Consider the following 20030-nt stretch of genomic DNA (forward strand, 5'->3'; position numbering starts at 1 on the left):
ATGCAACAAAAGCAATGAACATACGCATAAATCGCAGGTGTATGTGGGAGTGTGCCTGTGCCTGTGTGTGTGTGTGTGTGCGCGTGTGTTCCTAGGAAAAATCTTGTGCAATTTTCATTGAGAGAGAAGGCAAGGAAAGAAAACCAGCGCGGTGGCAAGGTTGTTCGATTCCCACCCCCATAACCACTTCGAGGCTTGATTTCCAGACATTCTTAAATCTAAATTTCATAGCTATATACATCTAGATTATACCGATCTGCAGCAAGCAAATATTGGACTAGATTCCAATCAGATTGTCTCAGCCACATCGGGAGAATCGACGGAGGAGAACTTAGCTCGTAGACGATAAACTAAAGAAAGCTAAAATGTATGAATGACAGAAAAACTAAACTAAACAATATGAATTATGGGAACATTATATGAATATATATACACACACATATGTAAAACATTTTTGAAGGAAACAAAAAACTTAATACCAATTACAAAGGAGGAAAATAACAAATACATATCAGCAAACGGATAAAGAACAAAACGAGAAGAAGAACTTTTACAAGAAGCATTATTAAGACAAAGTAAAACCGATATGTTTTGATGTGGTTTTTAAATTTTTAAACATTGTAAGCGTAAAAAGGCAAGAAAGCAGTTACCAAAAAGGGAAAGGGAGACGACAGCATAACTGAATGGAAGCTTAGTAATAGATTATGGAACTACTTACATAAATGCTAGCTATATGCTTACATAGTAACCACATATCTACATATGTGGAAGCAGTAATAGAAAGACAGTAACAGTAACCATAATGATAGTTCATTATTATCAACAAATATTCTACTCTATTGTATTTATTGCGTTTGCTATGATTTCCGTCTCGAGAATGCTTTCGTCGCGTCCTCGATTCATTGTTTAATTTAAGTTCCCGCCCAATTGATTGCCTTATGTTTGCCTAAACAACTAAATTACGAACAATTCAATACTAATTTCTAAGTAATTTATATTTACATGTATATGTATCGTATACCTCTATTATAAACCCCGTATATAAATATACTATATCATTTGTGTAGCCTTAACTTAGAACTTTTCAATTGACGGTATTAATTATGCATAATAAAACTTTATATTTTGTTCGTTAAACAAATTATTTATTGTTTCATTCCACCCATTCAACACACACACACAAGATAAACCTTTGAAGAAACGAATTTTAAATTAGTGAAAATTTTTGCGAGAAAATTAAACCAACTATACAATATATTATACTATATATGAGTCTCCCCCTCTTGCAATTCCGAGTCATTCGAGGGAGAGCCAACTAGAAAAGCATTATACTCAACCACAACTGGCTACAGACAGAGCAGAAATTCGCTGTAAATTTGTAATACATACAGTACTATGCTGAAACATATGTATAGTATATCTATAGAAGGTTAAGTAGGAAAGGTAACTGATATTGAATATTGAAAATATCAGGGCAGAGGAGAGGAGAGAACGGTCAGCGGAAAATGGAGATAACACAAGTCAAAACATATCAAACTCGTGCCCGATTAAACTCTACACTACACTATATATAATTAAAAGCAGCCACAAATTATGCGCAGCAGTTTTCAACGATATAAGAAGGCGAAAATTGATAAATTATTAAAAATGAACCGAATGTCAAGCGGGAAATGCAACTTTTATTTGCATAGCTCAGAGTTGAGTGTACTTTTATCAGTAAATAATACGAACATAATGATTAATATTAATTATAATATTGAAACTACAACAAATGGCAACTATTTGTCTATTTTGAGGCTCATTTATTTCAAATTTTCGCAAAACCAAACCGACTTTCTTTTCAAAAATCGAACAAAGATCTTTTGCTAATATTGTAAAAAACAAATTGATTTTTCAAAAGCAAATGAAAAAGAAACATATAGCTAAATATTATTATAAAACTTACATAAAGCAGAAACAAAACTCGTATATATATAAATATAAATATCAGCCTTGTTCTTTATATATATATATTTGAAAGCAAAAAACAAAAAAGGAAACCATACAAAATATTAATAAATTATTAACTACTATAAAAATGGATACAAAAACATAAAAAATATTTAGCGAAAATATTGTATTGTGAGTTTAAATGTATTGTTGCATACAAAACCAAAGAAAGACATTACAAATCGGTACAGTTAAGTTAAATGTAAAACTAAATGGCAATACCAACCGATTGGCAGTGACACTTGATTGACAAGAACCGAACAGAGCAGAACAGAACAGAACCGAACCGAACCGAGAGTAAGGTGAACCATTTTTTCACAGACAGCAACCAGCGATAAGAACTAAACGAAACCAAATTCAATTGAAAGTACCATGCAGATTATTTCAAATCAATAATAGCAGAGGGTCAGGCCCCAGACAAATTATACAATTTGATAACGATAATATTTTCAAGCGATCTAGATCGGGGAAAGCACAAACAAATCGCAGTTTGCAGCAGGCGACAAATTATAATAATAATAATACAAATAATAAATAAAAACTTTAACAATTGTTTTGTGTAATTGTAAAGAAATGCAATTTGTTGTGGCTGGGATGGACCTTGGTTCGGCGATAAAGGTTAAAGGTATGTACGAAGTTGGAACTTCATATTTTGGTTTCTTTTTAAATAACAAAAGGATACAATAGATATGCAATTTAGGTTGATGAGCATCACTAGTGTCAAGTGAGATGCTATTTGGTCCCAATAGAGCAATTTAGGTAGATCCCTGGTGGCATGTGAGATCCTAATTTGTCCTAATTGGCAGCAGAGGAAGTATTAAATTTGGTGAAAAACCACCTAGTGGGCGGTTTTAAGCACATTTTAGTTTAAATTCTTATAACTTACATATGTATATCGTTCATTCAAAATTTGTTGATAATATTAATGTATTGCCTTGATCTTATTTTAGAACACGGAAATTATATAAATTCAAATTATATATCTTTAAATTTTTATTTGTGTAAAACTTGCTGTTATTGTTGAAGATATGTTAATTATGAAAGTAACAGAATGCTGCCATATAACATAAGTTGCATCTTTTCGGCTGAATGGGCAACAGAAAAAGCAATTCGGTGCAACATTTTTCAATAATTTGTTGAGGCGAAACGGATTAAGTTAGCTTATTAAAATAAATATCATATAATAACACAACATATAAACAATTTTGTGTAAAATATTGTATTGATAAATATATAGAGGTATTGGAGTAATAGGGAATCTCCCGAGTGCCCTCCAAAATGTGTTGGTTTGCGGTGTACATCCTAATTGTTCACAGTATATATATTCTTGATCAGCATCAACAGCCGAGTCGATCTAGCCATGTCCGTCTGTCCGTCTGTCTATCTGTCCGTCTGTCTCTTTCTACGCAAACTAGTCCCTCAGCTTCAAAGCTATCTGAATGAAACTGTGCATATAGTCTTCTATATGCTCTCACTGCTATATATGTCGGAACGGGCCGGATCGGACGACTATATCATATAGCTGCCATACAAATATTCGATATATTTTTAGAAAAAAAATTATAACTTTGCTGTTTTTCAACATTTTTGCACCATTTTTCAGATATGGCCATTTTATATTATTTCAGAATTTCGATATAAATTTTATGAAAATCGGACTTCTATATGATATAGCTGCCATAGGAACGATCGAGAAATAAATAGGAAAAGAAGAAAGGAAGCTAACTTCGACACGCCGAAGTTCGTATACCCTTGCAGATTGCAATTGGATCACTAAGAATCGAGCCATTCCGGTTAAATATTTAAAAATAAAAAATACAAGAAAATATATAAAAGTTGTATATTTATTCATAACATTAATAAAATGCTGAAAACACACACAAAACAGTTTGACAGTTACATTCCTAGCTTTACATTTTCTCTACATCTACCGATCGCTTCTATGGCAGCTATGTATATGACAGTTGTCCGATTTTCATAAAATGTATACCAAAAATTCTACAAATAATAGCAAAAGCTTAATTTCTTGTTCAAAAAATTATATAAAAATGACAGGTAAGTATTTCAATAAATCTGAGTTTGCAGTTTTGTTAAGCTTAGAAAAACGAATTCAGAATTGAATTTCATGCGTTTTTGGCTGAGTTATGATCATTGAAAATGTAATGAAATGAAAATGAGGTTTTTTTCCCAAAAATGATCAAAATAAATCGCACCAATTTTTCAAAAATATGTAAGGGGTCATTAAAATTGAGAAAAATGGGGAAAAAATGAAATTGAAAAGAGCCATAAACGTAGTATGCAGTTTTGTTAAGCTTTGAAAAACTAACTCAGAACAGCTTTTCGAATTGAGTTTCATACACTTTTGACTTAGTTATGATTTTTTGAATATTAGTTTTTTTTTCCCAAAAACTATCCTTTTAAAATTGAATTGCAGGAAGCTGCCAGGAACTCAAAGCGCATGCCGATGGCGAGACAGAGAGCGTTGGCAAGGAGGATCAGGACGAGGAGGAGCAGAAGCGGACCAGGTGCTGGGGCAGCACGACGAGGGTGCCACCAAGACCGAGCCGAAACCACTGGAAACGACCTCCGACATTTCCACATACCTCACCTTTTCTACTTTTATTTATTTAAAGCTGAAGTAAATAAAAAACCTTTAAAAATTTGTTGTTATTTTTGACTTATGAGGAGGATGCGGTTTTTTTTTGGGTGGAATAATTTAAACAGGCTCAATAGAAGGGCATTCTTGCGGTGGACAATGGAAAAACATCAAATATTGCAAAATTGCTAGATCAGCATCACTGGCAGTTAGTGAGATGCCATTTTGTCCCAATAATGCAAAATAGCTAGATGAGCATCACTGGCAGTTAGTGAGATGCCATTTTGTCCCAATAATGCAAAATAGCTAGATGAGCATCACTGGCAGTTAGTGAGATGCCATTTTGTCCCAATAATCCAAAATAGCTAGATGAGCATCACTGGCAGTTAGTGAGATGCCATTTTGTTCGAATACGGCAAAATAGCTGAATGAGCATCACTGGTAGTTAGTGAGATGCCATTTTGTCCCAATAATGCAAAATAGCTAGATGAGAATCACTGGCAGTTAGTGAGATGCCATTTTGTCCCAATAATGCAAAATAGCTAGATGAGCATCACTGGCAGTTAGTGAGATGCCATTTTGTCCCAATAATCCAAAATAGCTAGATGAGCATCACTGGCAGTTAGTGAGATGCCATTTTGTTCCAATACGGCAAAATAGCTGAATGAGCATCACTGGTAGTTAGTGAGATGCCATTTTGTCCCAATAATGCAAAATAGCTAGATGAGCATCACTGGCAGTTAGTGAGATGCCATTTTGTCCCAATAATGCAAAATAGCTAGATGAGCATCACTGGCAGTTAGTGAGATGCCATTTTGTCCCAATAATGCAAAATAGCTAGATGAGCATCACTGGCAGTTAGTGAGATGCCATTTTGTCCCAATAATGCAAAATAGCTAGATGAGCATCACTGGCAGTTAGTGAGATGCCATTTTGTCCCAATAATGCAAAATAGCTAGATGAGCATCACTGGCAGTTAGTGAGATGCCATTTTGTTCCAATAATGCAAAATAGCTAGTTGAGCATCACTGGCAGTTAGAGAGATGCATTTTGTCCCAATACAGCATCACTGATGCAGATGAGCATCACTGATGCAAATGAGCATCACTGATGCAAGTGAGCAAAACTTTTCATTCAAATTGGCCGCTTTCCAAACTGTGGTAACAGGCGAACAGAAACCAGCAGCAAGCAACTGAAAACTGGTATAAACTGTTATAAAAACAATTGGGCAAAAATTATAATTGGTATAAACTGTTATATTTCATTTTATGCATTTATACCTATTTGTTGCCGACAACAACAGCTTATGGCAACAACAACCTTTTTACAACAACATCCCTACAGCAGCCCATCCAAATTTCCGAACATTTCCATGCAAATTGCCCGTTTCCCAAATTGGTGTACCAGGCGAACAGAAATCGGCAGCAAGCGACTGAAAACTGGTATAAACTGTTATAAAAAGTCCAAGTTTCAAACCATTTAGGAGCCGGCGCGAGTTAGCGGAGACTCAAACCTTTTGAATCTATATTTAGTTGTTATTTTACAACTGCACCTGGGCACACTGAAACTGATCGTCGTTAAATTCAAATTCAAATTTGGCAGTTAAAATATTTTAAAAAAATTTGTTTAATTCTAAAAAAATTCTAAAATAAATATAAAAAATCTAAAATATGTTAAAAATTCAGAAAAAAAAATTTAAAATTCAGTAAAATTTTTTTTTTAATTTAGAAGAATTGTAAAACATCCGAAAAAAATGTTTAAAATTCAGAAAACAAATTTAAAAATATAGATTTTGCTTTCAAAATAATTAGTTTTTTCCCCAAACGATCCCAAATAAATGCCGCCTTCACAAAAAAATTGCACATTGATTTCACCATCTTTTATTGATTCATATTTGTGTGTTCTATCAATTACATTTACATATTTAAATTGCATTTATAAATATTTTATATTGCTGCAGGGTTTTAACTAGCCCGGAGCCAAGATCCGATCACCGTCCTCCATTGCCATCGGGTTGAGATCTGTCATCCCAGCTGCTCGCTCCTCCAGCTTCACCTCTGCCGATCAGGTGATCATCAATCAACAATTACAATGAACTTGATGAACTTGTGCTTCCCAGATCCCTGCGCACGCTCCCGTTTTCGCTATTGCAGTGCTGTAAATATAAGAAATAAAGCTATGTAAAATTAAATTAAATTATAGATAAGTTTTTAAGAAAAACTGAGTAAGCAGTTTTGTTAAGCGCAGAAATCCCAATGCAACACGGGTTTCCGAATTGAATTTTATGCGTTTTTGGCTGAGTTATAAATTTTCAAAAATGTTTATTTCCCCCAAAATTATCACAATAAATGGCACCAATTTTTTTCTTCCAATTTTTCTTTAAAATTTTTTTTTAAAATTTTGCGTAAATATTAAGGCAGTTTTGTTGAGCTTAGAAATCCCAATTCAGAACAGCTTTCCGAATTGAATTTCGCGTTTTTGGCTGAGTTATGAATCTTTGAAAATTAGCTTTTTGCTCATTTTTGTTAAAAAAAAATTATATAAAAATGGCAGGTAAATATTTTAATTTTGTTAAGCTTAGAAAAACTTACTTAGAGCAGCTTTCCGAATTAAATGTCTATACATTTACCGATCGCTTCTATGGCAGCTATATGATACAGTTGGCCGATTTTCATAAAATGTATACCAAAATTCTAAAATAATAACAAAAGCTTATATCTCAGAGTAGATGAAAACACGTTGAAAAACAACAAAGTTATAATTTTTTTCTATAAATTTACCGATCGTTCCTATGGCAGCTATAAGATATAGTCGCCTGACTTTCATAAAATTAAAAACGAAATTCTGAAATATTATAAATTTGACATATCTCAAAAATGGTGCAAAAATGTTGAAAAACAGCCAAGTAATAATTTTTCTTCTCAAAATGTATCGAACAATTGTATGGCTGTTATATGATATAGTCGTCCGATCCGCCTCGTCCAGATATATATAGCAGTGAGAGTATATAGAAGACTGTATGCCAAGTTTCATATACATAGATAGCTTTAAATCTGAGGGTCTAGTTTGCGTAGAAACGGACAGGCGGACGGACGGCCATGACTAGATCGACTCAGCTGTTGATGCTGATCAAGAATATATATACTTCATAGGGTGGGAAAGTTCTCCTTCACTGCGTTGCAAACTTCTGACTGAAATTATACCCTGCAAGGGTATAAAAATTATAGCTTCGTTTTTTTTCAACGTATGTTTATCTACTCTTAGATATAAGCTTTTTTATTATTCTAGAATTTTGGTATAAATTTTATAAAAATCGGACAACTATATCATATAGCTGCCATAGAAGCGATCGGTACATGTATAAAATATGTAAAGCTGGGAATGTAAAACTGTAACTGTCAAACTGTAAACATAATAAGAATAGGTAAAATTTAATGAAACTCTGTTTTGTGAGTGTTTTCAGCATTTAAATCTATAATATAAACATCGAAACCAATCCGCAAGGGTATACAAACTTCGGCGTGCCGAAGTTAGCTTCGTTTCTTCTTTTATGGTTTTAATTTTGTGATCGCTGCTTAAACGATATTTTTCAACTTAAATTAATGATATAATAGGGTGAAATATAGTCTATATAACAAACAAAGTTGTGCCTGGGCTTATCTCTACTAAAATGATCTTTGGTAATAAGTACCTAACCCCTCAGATGTTGATAAGCCGAGAACAAAAAACCCAAAACGGGTCATTATAGTCCGGCTCAACGAAAATAAAAGCAAACAAAAACAACCCAACATACATATATGTATGTACATGTATCCTTATATATAAATAGTCCAGCTCAAAGATAAGAAAAGCAAGCAGGAAGACCAAAGCTTTATTTGCTCAGTGTTTCTACCTGAAGACTCTCCGAGAGAATTAGTCTTAGAAACACCCTGTATTTCCGGCACTCTGGGCAGCTGTGTCGATTGGTTTAGATTCATTATCTCCCATTTAGTTGTCTTCCGACTGAGTTACTTGTAGGTCGTGCAATGAGATCTGTGTGTTTCGTCTTACTGCTTGTTTGGTTTTCGAGTCAATGCGAAGCTAATAAAAAAGTGTCCTGCAAGGATGAACAGGGCAACGATGTGGATTGGTAAGTATTTTGCTTATGAATTTTTCATTACAATTTATCCGACTAAAATACTTGACTGTTTAAACAGCATTTTAAGTAAATATAAACATAACTGAACACATTATAACAATAATACCACTGGCAAATATTAGTGAATGTCTGTAAATGGAAACTATTGAAGAACTTTAATGTTTGTTTAGTGATGTAACGTAAACTGGTGTATTTAAAAAGGGCTTACGAATGATAGTTTCTACAAAACTAAAAGTTAAATAATTTAAAATTTGAATAACGACTTAAATTATTTTATGTTAGGTTTTAATTATTTGATAAAAAATACTTGAAACAATTAGAAATATATTGCTAGCCCCAAAAATGTTTTAAAATAATAGCCAAGCCACAATATGTTTCCCTAAGTAGAGGTCTAATCATGGGTTATCAAAGTTCATTCTTTCGCCTAAGAAAAATGAACAGATTTGTTTTAATGCAATTGTAAATGAATCCTATTTCTAGTTCAAACAATTATATCTCAATGCCATAATTAAATCCACATTCATTTTACTCTCACAGGTGGCACCTGTACAAGTTGCCCAAACACTATCAGCACAATGACTTGGGCAAGGACGTCACTGGGCTCCGGTACTTGTACGTGACCAGCCAGAGCTACGAAAGCTGGCAGCTGTCCGGAAAGCGGATTAGCGACCCTGGATCCCTTCCAGCCCAAACCCTTAATCCCCTGAACGCTGATCCAACTCATATTCTGCTGGCGGCCTACAACGATCAGCAGCCCAACGGCACTGTCTTCAGCAACGGAGGACATGCCAAGGGAGTGGTGGCCAGCGATGGAGAAACGGCTATTTGGCTCGTTCACTCGGTGCCCAAGTATCCCACTGTCCCCGATTACTCGTACCCCACATCCGGGGAGCAGTACGCCCAGAGCATGCTCTGCATCACCCTGAAAGCTGAGGATCTGGAGAAGGTGGGTCAGGTGCTGGTCTACAACGAACCGCACTTCTACTACGAGCGCAATCCCCTGGTTGGTCGGTCCGATGAACTGTTCCCAAGTCTGGAGAGGGCTCTGCATGGCCAATGGCGGACGGAGTCGCCTTTCCAGAAGGAAGTCGAGCTGCGCAGTCTGGACGGCAAGAAGTTCCGGTTGTTCGGCAAGAGTGGACGGGCCAATGTGGAGCTGTACGCCGATGTGGTGGCCCCCGCCCTGGATGTTAGCCTTTATGTGGAGGCGTGGCGCGATGGGGCCGGCAATCTGCCAAACAGCTGCGAGAAGTCCGACAAGGTACTGAACGTCGAGTCCATCTCAAACCTGGAGCTCTCGGTGGACTTCAAGACAACCCAGGACCACTCAAAGTGGGCGGTGTCCCGTCCGAGCGGTATTCTGATCTATCACTGGCGCGTCGGCGGCGGGGATTGGATTTGTGTCGGTGACATCAACCGCCAGCAGGGACAGCTGCAGCGCGGCGGCGGAACAGTGTGCCACAAGAGCGCAAGAGTGTCGAGCCTGTACCGCAATCTGGTCGCCAACTACGACAAGTGTGCCGAGTAGTAACGGATTTCAAGGAAATATTGTCAAACAGTGCACTGCAAAATAAATAAACGAGAGTTAATACCCTTTTATTTGAAAGAGATTTGGCTTTGTAAATTAACTGGTCCACCGATGAGTTTCTTTAAAATTTGTGTGTCAATTAGATATCTAGTACTTATGGGGTATTTTAATTATAGTCATATTACAGCACAGGAAGGGACAAATATTATTTGAAAAGGAAACTAACTTTGGCACGCCGAAGTTTTTAAACCCTTGCAGTTTTCAGTTGGATTATTAACAATCAATCCAAAACTAACAGAAGATATTTATACAAAAAGTATATAGTATAGTATAATTATTTGGTTTGGCTAATCAAGAAAATATTCCGTTCTCTGTGTTGCAAACTTAAATTATAATACCCTGGAAGGGTAAAGATTTTAATGAGATTTTAAGGTATTTAAGAATACAATTTCAAACTTTTTGCGCCTATTCACAGATTACAAAATACCGTTAGGAAATCGGTGCGGAACTTGGAGAAGCTGCACCCAATTTCTACACCAAGAATCGGTTAAATTTGGCACTGCCACTTGCTAGGTTTGAATCACACATCGCCCGTATAAATATCGATGTATCGATAAAATTATGGTCTTTTATTTTTTAACAAATTGATTTTAATTATTTACTATGAAAATAGACGTCTTATAAAATACAATGATCAATGATAGCACCAATGCAATTATTGTGAGAATATGTTCATAAATATTACAATATGGTATTTTAAGGCTATAGCTAGTTTCAAAGTTCGTAACGTTTTTAAATATACTAGATCTAGCTAGAAATAAGCTAAACTGGCAGCACTGCAAACACTGTTTGGCAAATATTACAAACCTTCCGCAAAAACTATTAATTTTAGCATAGCCAATTGTAAAGCCTGGAATGTTCTGCTGTTTGCGCACCTGTCTCAACGGTGGACACCTGAGGAAGCCAGCAGCCGCGGCCAGTCGCCTCCGGGAGCCCGATGTTCACCTGGACGCAGCACATATGGGTAAACAACAGAATTACGGCAATATTGTTAAGCCCTATTATCTTTTCGCTGCTTTTGCCCTGCAGGAGCCGATGTGATCCTACTGTCGCATCAGCTACGCGTCACGGGCACCGGAGGCGTCCTGGCTACAGCCCCTCTGGTCCAGTCAAAGTCCTACTTTGAGGTGAAGATCCAGCAGGGCGGCAGCTGGTCAGTGGGACTGGCCACTCGCCAAACGGACCTCAGCCGGAAGTGCGGCGGCGGAGACCGCGAGTCCTGGTGCCTGTGTTCAGACAATGCCACGCGCCACAACGACCAGGAGGAGTCCCGGCCGGTGGTGCAAGCTGCCTGCACCACCCAACCGTCGAGGACTGCCAATGGAATCCTCAACAATAGTGCTGCTAAGGCGGCGGGTCTTATTGCCATCGAAGATCTGCAGCAGGAGGACCTGCTCATGACCACCGGTGTGGCGTCACCTGATGTGGGTATCGGCGATTCCTTGATTGCATCGCCGCAGCGCGATTTTCCCGACGAGGGCGATATAGTGGGAGTGGCCTTCGATCATGTGGAGCTCAATTTCTATTTCAATGGGAAGAATCTGGATGTTCCCTTCAGGAATGTGCGAGGAGCGGCCCTTTTTCCTGTCATTTATGGTGAGTTTCCTGTTAGGTTTGGCGGATCAAGTTACCAATTATTCATTTCAGTCGGCAATGGGGCTATCTTGGACATAATCCTGGACAACTTCTCGCATGGCCCACCGCCTGGGTTCGAGCGTATTCTGCTGGAGCAATCGCTCCTTTAGATACCAAACCAAACCAAAAGCCTTGAACAAATTAACAGCTTCTCAGCAAAAACCTTGAAGGAATTAAAAGATGGACAGTGTGTTTTATGACTATAGGGCAGGATAATATTCCCGGAGTGTAAGGACTTATATTTAGCCCAAAAAATGTCTTTACTTTCACGTTGACTGCACTTTTAATTAATTTATTTCATTTGTAAGATCGCCAAGTGAAAGGGATTTATGGTTCGACCCTTGGTCATTTTAGTTTACAACAATTTCGACACAAAATTATGGTCTTACTCCTGTCTAGTCAGCAAAAATCAAAGTAAACCATAAAAGTCTTTGCCAGACGTCCAGTATAGCAACTGATACCTATCAAGCTTAACTTTAATGTTAAGATAAGTAATAAATTATACAAAATATTTACCCTTTTGACTGTCTTATAGTCGTGATATGCACTGCTTTCATCGTTTAGGCAACACGTGTATAAACTTTGTAACCGCTCTAGTCCTTATCCCCTCAAATCGAAAAGTATTGTTTTGTTTAATTCACTTTTTGTAAATTACTTACGTAGCTTGACCTCGCGACTGCTTTTGTATTATACACAGACACACACATATATATCTCTGTACATAGATACAGATGCATTTTTTTAATAGGCCCTAGATCGCCCCAAAACTTCTCTCACATTCCAATTTACAACGGCCATGGACCAGTCCGCCGACGTACTCGAGCACGGAATTACCTAACTAACTGTAAGAGTGTATCTGTATATCTACGAAATTGTATCTAAATGTATCTAACGCTTTGAAAACTGATTAATCCGCGCGCGGACAATAAATCTATGTTACGTAAAGAAACCCTTCTTGGCCTAGGCTGTCACTTAGACTTGTGTATTATTTCGGAAAAGTATTCTACTAAAATTGGAAAAAATTAAGATATGACAGATGTCCGCAAAGGGCGAGATAATCCAGGTGCACATTGGCCAGGCCGGTGTGCAGATCGCCAACGCCTGTTGGGAGCTGTACTGCCTGGAGCACGGAATTATGGCCAACGGAAGGATGCCTCAGAGTCCCCTGGACGACTCTTTTCTCACGTTTTTTGAGTTCACCAACAGTCGATCCTGTGTGCAGCCCCGGATAGTTGTGATTGACACGGAACCCACAGTTATCGGTTTGTCCCAAATATCCTTCAAGGCTCAATCACTGAGATCTTTCCCTACAGACGAAATTCGCACAGGTGCCTATCGCAATCTCTTCCACCCAGACACTCTGATCACCGGCAAGGACGACAGTGGCAGTAACTTTGCCCGGGGCTATAACCTAATGGCCAGCGAGCTGTTGGATCGCTCCATGAATGCCATTCGTCGCGTGGCCGATCGCTGCCGGAACCTAAGGGGCTTTCTGGTCTTTAGAGCCATTGGAGGCGGCTCTGGCTCTGGTCTGGGCACTCGAATCATGGAGAAAATCGTAGATGACTATGGCAGGAAGATGACTGTTGTCGAGTTTATAGTGTATCCATCGCCCTCGTGAGTCAGTTTGCCTTCATTGACAAGCCACTGAGAACCTTATTTCCCATAGTATCTCCCCGGTGATTGTGGAGCCCTACAATGCGCTCCTGGCGGCCCACTTCTCCATGGACTGCACCGATATCTCCTTCATTGTAGACAATGAGGCGCTGTATGACATTTGTGCGAATACCCTCAACGTGCCTGCTCCCACCTATACGAATCTCAACCGAATCATTGGCCAGGTGGTGTCCAGCTTTACGGCCTCCCAGCGTTTTGGCCAGGGGTCGAACGTTAGCTTCCAGGAGTTGCAGACAAACCTGGTCCCGTATCCGCGGATCCACTATCCGCTGATAAACTACGCTCCCCTGGTTCCGATTTCCCACTCTCAGTTCGTGAACATGTCGACGGCCCAGTTGACGAGTCAGTGCTTCCAGATGAGCAACCAAATGGTCAGGTGCAATCCCTCGCATGGCAAGTACATGGCTTGCGTTCTCCTCTACCGCGGCGACCTCGCCCCCAACGAGATCAATTTCGCCTTGGAGAACATCAAGAGGAACAGGTCGTTTAGATTTGTGGACTGGTCGCCCACGGGCTTCAAGATCGGTGTGAGCAGCATGCCGCCGGTATATGTCCCTGGCGGTGATCTGGCGCCCACCAATCGCGCCTGCGTGGCCATTTCGAACAACACGAACATCCGGATCGCCTGGTGTCGGCTGGTCAACAAGTTCGACAAGCTCTATCAGCGGCGTGCCTTCGTCTATCACTACGTGGGCGAAGGGCTCGAGGAGGGCAACTTCACCGAAGCCTCGGAGAATATCTGCCAGCTGGTGCACGACTACCTGGAGGTGGATGCCTCGGGTCCTTCATCGCCTCGCGGATCCGGGTCCGAGTAGTCTAAATCCTTTGGAAAATCGTTCCCGATATCATTTTTCGTCTGTCGTCATATGATCCCAATAAAGCCTCCCTAAATTTGGTGTGTTAAATTGAAGAGATTACTTTCTGGCGAAATGAAGTCAATTGATTTTTGAATAACTATCGAGGTTTGCTAAAGCTGAACGGAATTTCAAGATCCAAAACTTTGCTGCGTCAAAGAAAATATCTTGGTAAACTGACCTCTGCCTGTATGAGAGTATTATTATGTTCGGTCTCCAAAAGCACTTAACCTTTCCACATTTTTATTTACCTTTTTGAGGCTTTCGTCAGCTCGAAACCGTTGGCCAAATTAAGTATTTACGGCTGGCTTAAACAAACATTGACCCAGCCTGCAATTTGCGTTGCTTGACCCCGGTCCAAAAGGCAAAGGGAGGGGTCGCATCGACGGACGATGGGCGTGACCAACCCTGCCGATATGGGGTATAATTAAAATGATCGCTGCCCGAGGGTTTAGCACGTACCGAGGCAAAAGTCGCGCTTATCGCGATCGCACCCAGGGCAAGGTCTTACCGATCCGGCATCTTCGGATCATCTTCATCCCGGTGCTGGATGGTCGAGTCCCCTCGGACCCCTAGCTGGCCCCACCGGCCGCTGTGTGACGTGACTTACGCACGCTTAATGCGCGATTATCGATGAAGGGATCTTGGCCAGCACGCAGACCGCTCACTTGGCCATCTTATCAAATCGCTGACTGACTTTTGGTGTGGTCCTTGCGCAGGATGCCCGCTGTTATTAAAGGCATTATCATTATGAGATCCCGGTGCCCTTCCGCCAATTCCTTTGTGTGTTAACTGTTGCTAATCTTAAATTGAAGTCCAGAAACCTTAGCTTTTGTTTTAAAGCGTGAGAACCGCTGCGTGTGTTCTTTCTTTCTCTCTTTTTTTCAGGGGGTGTTAATGAGCCAAGGGAAATGCCAAAGGACCACCTTGAGCTGGGGCTCGTCGGAATTAAGCTGTTCTACCGATCGACATGGGATCGGGATAATAAAGCAATTTCGCCAGATTGCCAAAAGGAAAGGTGCGTGCCCTGGCGAGGTGGATTTGGGAGGGCAGAATGCTCTGGGGAGGAAGGACGACCCCTGCGCCACAACATTTGAAATATCTAGTTAACTCTGGGGCCGCTCTGACCTCCTTTATTTATGCACTAATCCGTGGGAAATGCTCGCCGAGACACCTGGGGCCGATTTATGCCACAAACAAAACGAAAAAGGAACAACAACAGTCGGAGGTCCACACCCGCAACACAAAAGAGACAACAATGTGAAAATATTCAAATTGAGACTTGAATGCTCTTTATGGTTACATTTTGAGAAGATCTAGAGTTTTGCCAAAATTATTTTAACGCAGAAAAGTATAAAGGAATTTTACAATTTTGTTTATAGATATTTCTGGTATGCTAAGGTCTTTTTTTGTGAGTCCTTTAAGGTCTCATCTTAGAATATATTAAACATGTATGGTGTATCTAGCCATTAATATACAACAAAACCCATCTACCCCAAACCTATAGAGTGTTCAAAAGTGGAAAAAATATTAAACAACCGTCGAGTGAATTAATAAAGCGCCTCGCGAGGCGGCCACGCATTAAACGACACACCGCAGAAAACATTGCAGCGGCGAATCCAGGCAGGCCGAGGGGCAGGAAGAGCTCGGGCTCTATTCCGAGGACCCGGGCCACATGTGTGCGAGTTCCAGTACGAATGCGAATAGAAGCCACATGACTGACCACTCCAATGCACTGCACTCCACTTTTGTTGTTGCCCGTTCTTTTTAGCCGAGGGCAAACATTTTGGAATTGCAATTTTCGACTTCATTTCCAGGCTCTGAACGCCTCGGTTTTCTTTGGCTTTATTTTTTATTTAGGCAGAAGACTTTTGAGTTCGAGGCACAAGGCAACACCTACCGGGGTACCGAGGCACCGAGGCACCAAACCGCCAAATGGGCAAACCAACACAGCCCGCAGAGCCAACGGTGGGCGGTTGTAACTGAGGCAGGGAGCGGAAGGGAGGCAGCGACATACTGAGAATAAATAGGGCTGCAAACGAAAATATATTTAATTGATTAAGGAGAAAAGAAAACAACATTAGAATTAGATTTCACAAATTTTAAATAATACACTTATCTTCCCGGCATCAGTTATTTTCATATCCAAAACAATTTAATTATTCCAAGGTTGTATTTAAAAATAAATGCTTTTAAGGAACTTATATGGAGTAACTTAGGAGCCAAATGTATTTCGTAACAAGATTGTTTCCCATAATCTACAAAATCCTTACAGATCATTAAAAGACCTAAACAAGTTATATTTAGTATAGATTTTTAATTTGATCAGTTTAACATGGATATTTTTCATTAGCTATTATTATTAGAATATTATTCGCTGAGTGTGGGCTATGCGGCAAGTGTTTCGATTTATGTTTTTGCGCCTCGGCTGCCACAGCTTGCTACATGCCACATGCTCGCTGGCTGGCTGGCTGACTCGGCTGCGGCGATTTCATTCAAAATGTTTAACCAGCACCAGCCAGCCACAAGACCACTTGTTGCTCTTTTATTCATTCAATTTGTCAGTTTTGCACTAGCACAAAACGAAACCCAGTCCACTCCAGTCCGGGCCCAGCCGAGCCAAGCCGAGATCGCTTCTCCTCCCCTTGCCCCGGACGGAGTCAAAAGGTTATCGCCACACTTGCTGCATTTATGCGGCCTGATCATGTGGCATGATCATCACGATGATGATAATGACGCCGATCGCGGCGTTGTGGGCATTCAAGCCGCTGCTCTCCTCTGCCGCATGTTTACATGGCAAAATTATTAGTGGTAATATTTGTGAAATATTTGTTTTCTAATCTGTAAACACCAATCATATTAGCAATTTGAATATGACAGCGCCAGCTCCAAACAGTAACAGGCCTTGTTGTTGCTGTTATGGGTACCCTAAAGATGCGGGGTATATTGGTTTATGAATAGCAGTTGTGGCTTAAAGTACATTGGTGGTAAGTTAACTAAGCCACTTCGATGAGAAGTTTATGATATACAGAGCGGAGCATCTTAAAGATATAATTTTTATAATATTTCTTATTTTTAAACATTTTATTAATTAACAATTTAAGATTGGAAACTTATCACTTATCCAAACACTACATAAACTTCATACTAGCCCCTATAAGGATTTAAGAGCATTTGGATATTCGATTCCCTAAGATCCAGTCCCGATTTATAGGCAATTGTTGTTGTGGTCAACGGTCAGTGGCTTGTGGCAAGTATTTTGGTTATTACGTTGGCCTGGCTGGTTGCCTTCAATGGGTGGGTGGAGGTAGGTGGGGCGTGAGTTATTATCTATTCAATTGTTGCACTTTGCTGCTTCCTATTGCCTTGAGACATGGCCATGGATCCCACCCCGCCATCGCTCCGCCCGCAGAGTGGTGCTATGAGGGGCGACTGGCATTAAATTTATGATAAATGCCAAGATCTCCGCGACTTCATATGCGAATTCGACTCGGCTCGTTAGACGTCTCGCTCGAGCATCGTTTACAACACTTTAAGAGGATTTTACTGCCTCGACTCCATTGGCAGCCATTAGCAAGGCAATTGACATACTCCTTGACGGACAGTCGGAGGAGAGCACTAAGTGCACGGAATTTATCATGGACGATGGATCGTCAGCGGCTGCAGCGGTGGCGGAGGAGGCGTTTGCCAAAAATGGCACAAATAACGACATAATTTGGCCACAGATCTGGCCAACATCGGAGATCAGCAGCAGGCCACATTTGAAGCCAAATGGCAGGCAACTGGCAACTTGCAACGACAATCGACATATGCAAATTGACTGTGAAACGCAGACGACGCACGCGGGATAAAAGCCAAAAATGGTGTGCAAATCGTTAGGCCACTTTGTAAGTGCACTGGGAGAAAAGTGCTAAGATGACTCTAGAATAATCATAATATATTTTACCATAAAGAAGAGTTTTATATAAAAAATAAACATTTAAAAGCCGCAAAGGTGTCAATAAAGTCTAGAAAACCTACTCACATTTTTAATCATCTTTAAAGCCTTTTGTCATTGTTAATTTCTATGGATTTTATATACTTTTGTATAGTGTTTTTCCAGCCGTGCCTTGCACAGATCGCACATAAATAATTCAATTAGTTAAAGTAGAAATTAGCAACATCAGTATTTTGTGAAAAGATTTGCCAATCTGACAGTCTTTGATCTCTCGGGGGCCATTCGAGCTGCTGGCAGATGACATCATCCGCCATCGGACTAAACGGCCAGATCAAATAGATTTTTTCGACGCTCGGCCACACGGCTAAATGCTTTATTGGCTATCAGTTAGCATTCGAGAGGTATAGGCCAAGCTTGAACTTGAAATTCCATATTAAGTGCATTTTGGAATAGAATCGAATGGCGAAACTGAGTCGGGTCGGGTCCATTGTGGACCCGCTCGCTGCTCTGGCATGGTAATTACTCTGGCTAAAAAGTCTCAGCCTCTCGGCCGGCGCATTGCAATTTGAGCAACAAAAAAGTCAAATTCTGCACCAAACGCAATTAATCAAGCGCCTTGGGTCGTGCCTGGCCAAATGTTTTCCACTCCTAATGATGCCGTGGTCATATACTCTACGGCTCAAGCTCAGACTCACTCCACAAATGGCTCAAATATGGCCTGGGTCGGAGTTCAAGCCGACTGCAAACTGTGCTTAATGTCTCACTTATGGCCAAGACGGCCAAGCCTCTCTGGGCCCAGTTGCGTGAGAATGTTTTTGTTGTTTTGCTTTTCGGCCAAAACTGCGGAGCGTTTGTCAAGCTCTAATTTGCTGCGGCTCTCGGTCACGTGTCTCGTGGCCAATATCTTGATGGATCGGCCAGCTGGATATCTTGATTGGGGACTGGGGCATTATATGGCCTGATAATTTGGCTTAAATGCGTGGCCAACTCCACTCAACGACCGCCAGTAATCGCTGAGTAAATTTGAGTAATATTTCGTTACTAAAGACCAGGTGATACCAACTACATATACTGAGGGAATATTTGAGTTTTATATAAAATGAATGAATAGATTCATTCTCGATCTATATATTTGTTTTTATTATTTTGTTAATGAAAAGATTTTCTCTAAAATATAAATATATATTTAATTGTCGCAAAGATTCAAGTTACTAAAATTTTATTGTAAAGCCTAACGTCAGACAAGTGTAACCAATCCTCTGCTCCTGCCCAGCATACCCCTTGTAATCTGTTCATACCTGGTGTAATAACTGTCTTTGGTAGTCGTTCCTAATCCTAATCAATTTTGAACGCCTCACGAGGCGTCATAAATACGCTCTGGCCGAAGATAAAGACCGAGTGCGGCAGTAAGAGGGAGATGGGGCCACAAAGAGGCTGTAATTTTTGCATTTTTAAAAAAACATTGCCAAAGTGTTACAATTTCCATTAGTTACAGTTATTTGGCCGAAACCGAAATAGCCAGTGAGGCAACCGGGCTCGGCCGGGCACAATTATCAACTTTTTGCGTTGATTACGATGATGGATTATAACACTTTGGCCAGTGGTCGGACCAGTGG

General features: G+C 40.0%; 3 protein-coding genes across 3 annotated transcripts; all 3 read left to right on the top strand.

Moving 5' to 3' along the window:
- Window positions 1–8585: 8585 nt before the first annotated feature.
- On the top strand, window positions 8586–10329 carry DNaseII (deoxyribonuclease II). Its single transcript, XM_017181177.3, has 2 exons — window positions 8586–8714; window positions 9261–10329. The coding sequence occupies exons 1-2, from the start codon at window positions 8611–8613 to the stop codon at window positions 10249–10251; spliced, it is 1095 nt and encodes a 364-aa protein (XP_017036666.1). The 5' UTR covers window positions 8586–8610; the 3' UTR covers window positions 10252–10329.
- Window positions 10330–11069: 740 nt separating this feature from the next.
- Window positions 11070–12457, top strand: LOC108084813 (SPRY domain-containing protein 7). The gene is made up of 3 exons (XM_017181172.3): window positions 11070–11275; window positions 11341–11907; window positions 11959–12457. Exons 1-3 carry the CDS (start codon window positions 11167–11169, stop codon window positions 12054–12056), a joined length of 774 nt encoding a protein of 257 aa, XP_017036661.1. The 5' UTR covers window positions 11070–11166; the 3' UTR covers window positions 12057–12457.
- A 444-nt stretch (window positions 12458–12901) lies between these two features.
- Window positions 12902–14533, top strand: LOC108084826 (tubulin alpha chain). Its single transcript, XM_017181188.3, has 3 exons — window positions 12902–13208; window positions 13260–13563; window positions 13616–14533. Exons 1-3 carry the CDS (start codon window positions 12983–12985, stop codon window positions 14436–14438), a joined length of 1353 nt encoding a protein of 450 aa, XP_017036677.1. The 5' UTR covers window positions 12902–12982; the 3' UTR covers window positions 14439–14533.
- The last annotated feature ends 5497 nt before the right edge of the window (window positions 14534–20030 follow it).

Source organism: Drosophila kikkawai, chromosome 3R (genome assembly GCF_030179895.1).
Source record: "Drosophila kikkawai strain 14028-0561.14 chromosome 3R, DkikHiC1v2, whole genome shotgun sequence".
Classification (NCBI taxonomy): domain Eukaryota; kingdom Metazoa; phylum Arthropoda; class Insecta; order Diptera; family Drosophilidae; genus Drosophila; species Drosophila kikkawai.

Bases quoted from the DNA above. Each gene is read 5' to 3' on its own strand.
- DNaseII (XM_017181177.3), top strand. From the start codon at position 8,611: ATGAGATCTGTGTGTTTCGTCTTACTGCTTGTTTGGTTTTCGAGTCAA. The intron at 8,715-9,260 runs GTAAGTATTTTG...TTACTCTCACAG, and splicing joins CAGGGCAACGATGTGGATTG to GTGGCACCTGTACAAGTTGC.
- LOC108084813 (XM_017181172.3), top strand. From the start codon at position 11,167: ATGTTCTGCTGTTTGCGCACCTGTCTCAACGGTGGACACCTGAGGAAG. The intron at 11,276-11,340 runs GTAAACAACAGA...TTTGCCCTGCAG, and splicing joins CCTGGACGCAGCACATATGG to GAGCCGATGTGATCCTACTG. The intron at 11,908-11,958 runs GTGAGTTTCCTG...TATTCATTTCAG, and splicing joins CCTTTTTCCTGTCATTTATG to TCGGCAATGGGGCTATCTTG.
- LOC108084826 (XM_017181188.3), top strand. From the start codon at position 12,983: ATGTCCGCAAAGGGCGAGATAATCCAGGTGCACATTGGCCAGGCCGGT. The intron at 13,209-13,259 runs GTTTGTCCCAAA...CTTTCCCTACAG, and splicing joins CACGGAACCCACAGTTATCG to ACGAAATTCGCACAGGTGCC. The intron at 13,564-13,615 runs GTGAGTCAGTTT...TATTTCCCATAG, and splicing joins ATAGTGTATCCATCGCCCTC to TATCTCCCCGGTGATTGTGG.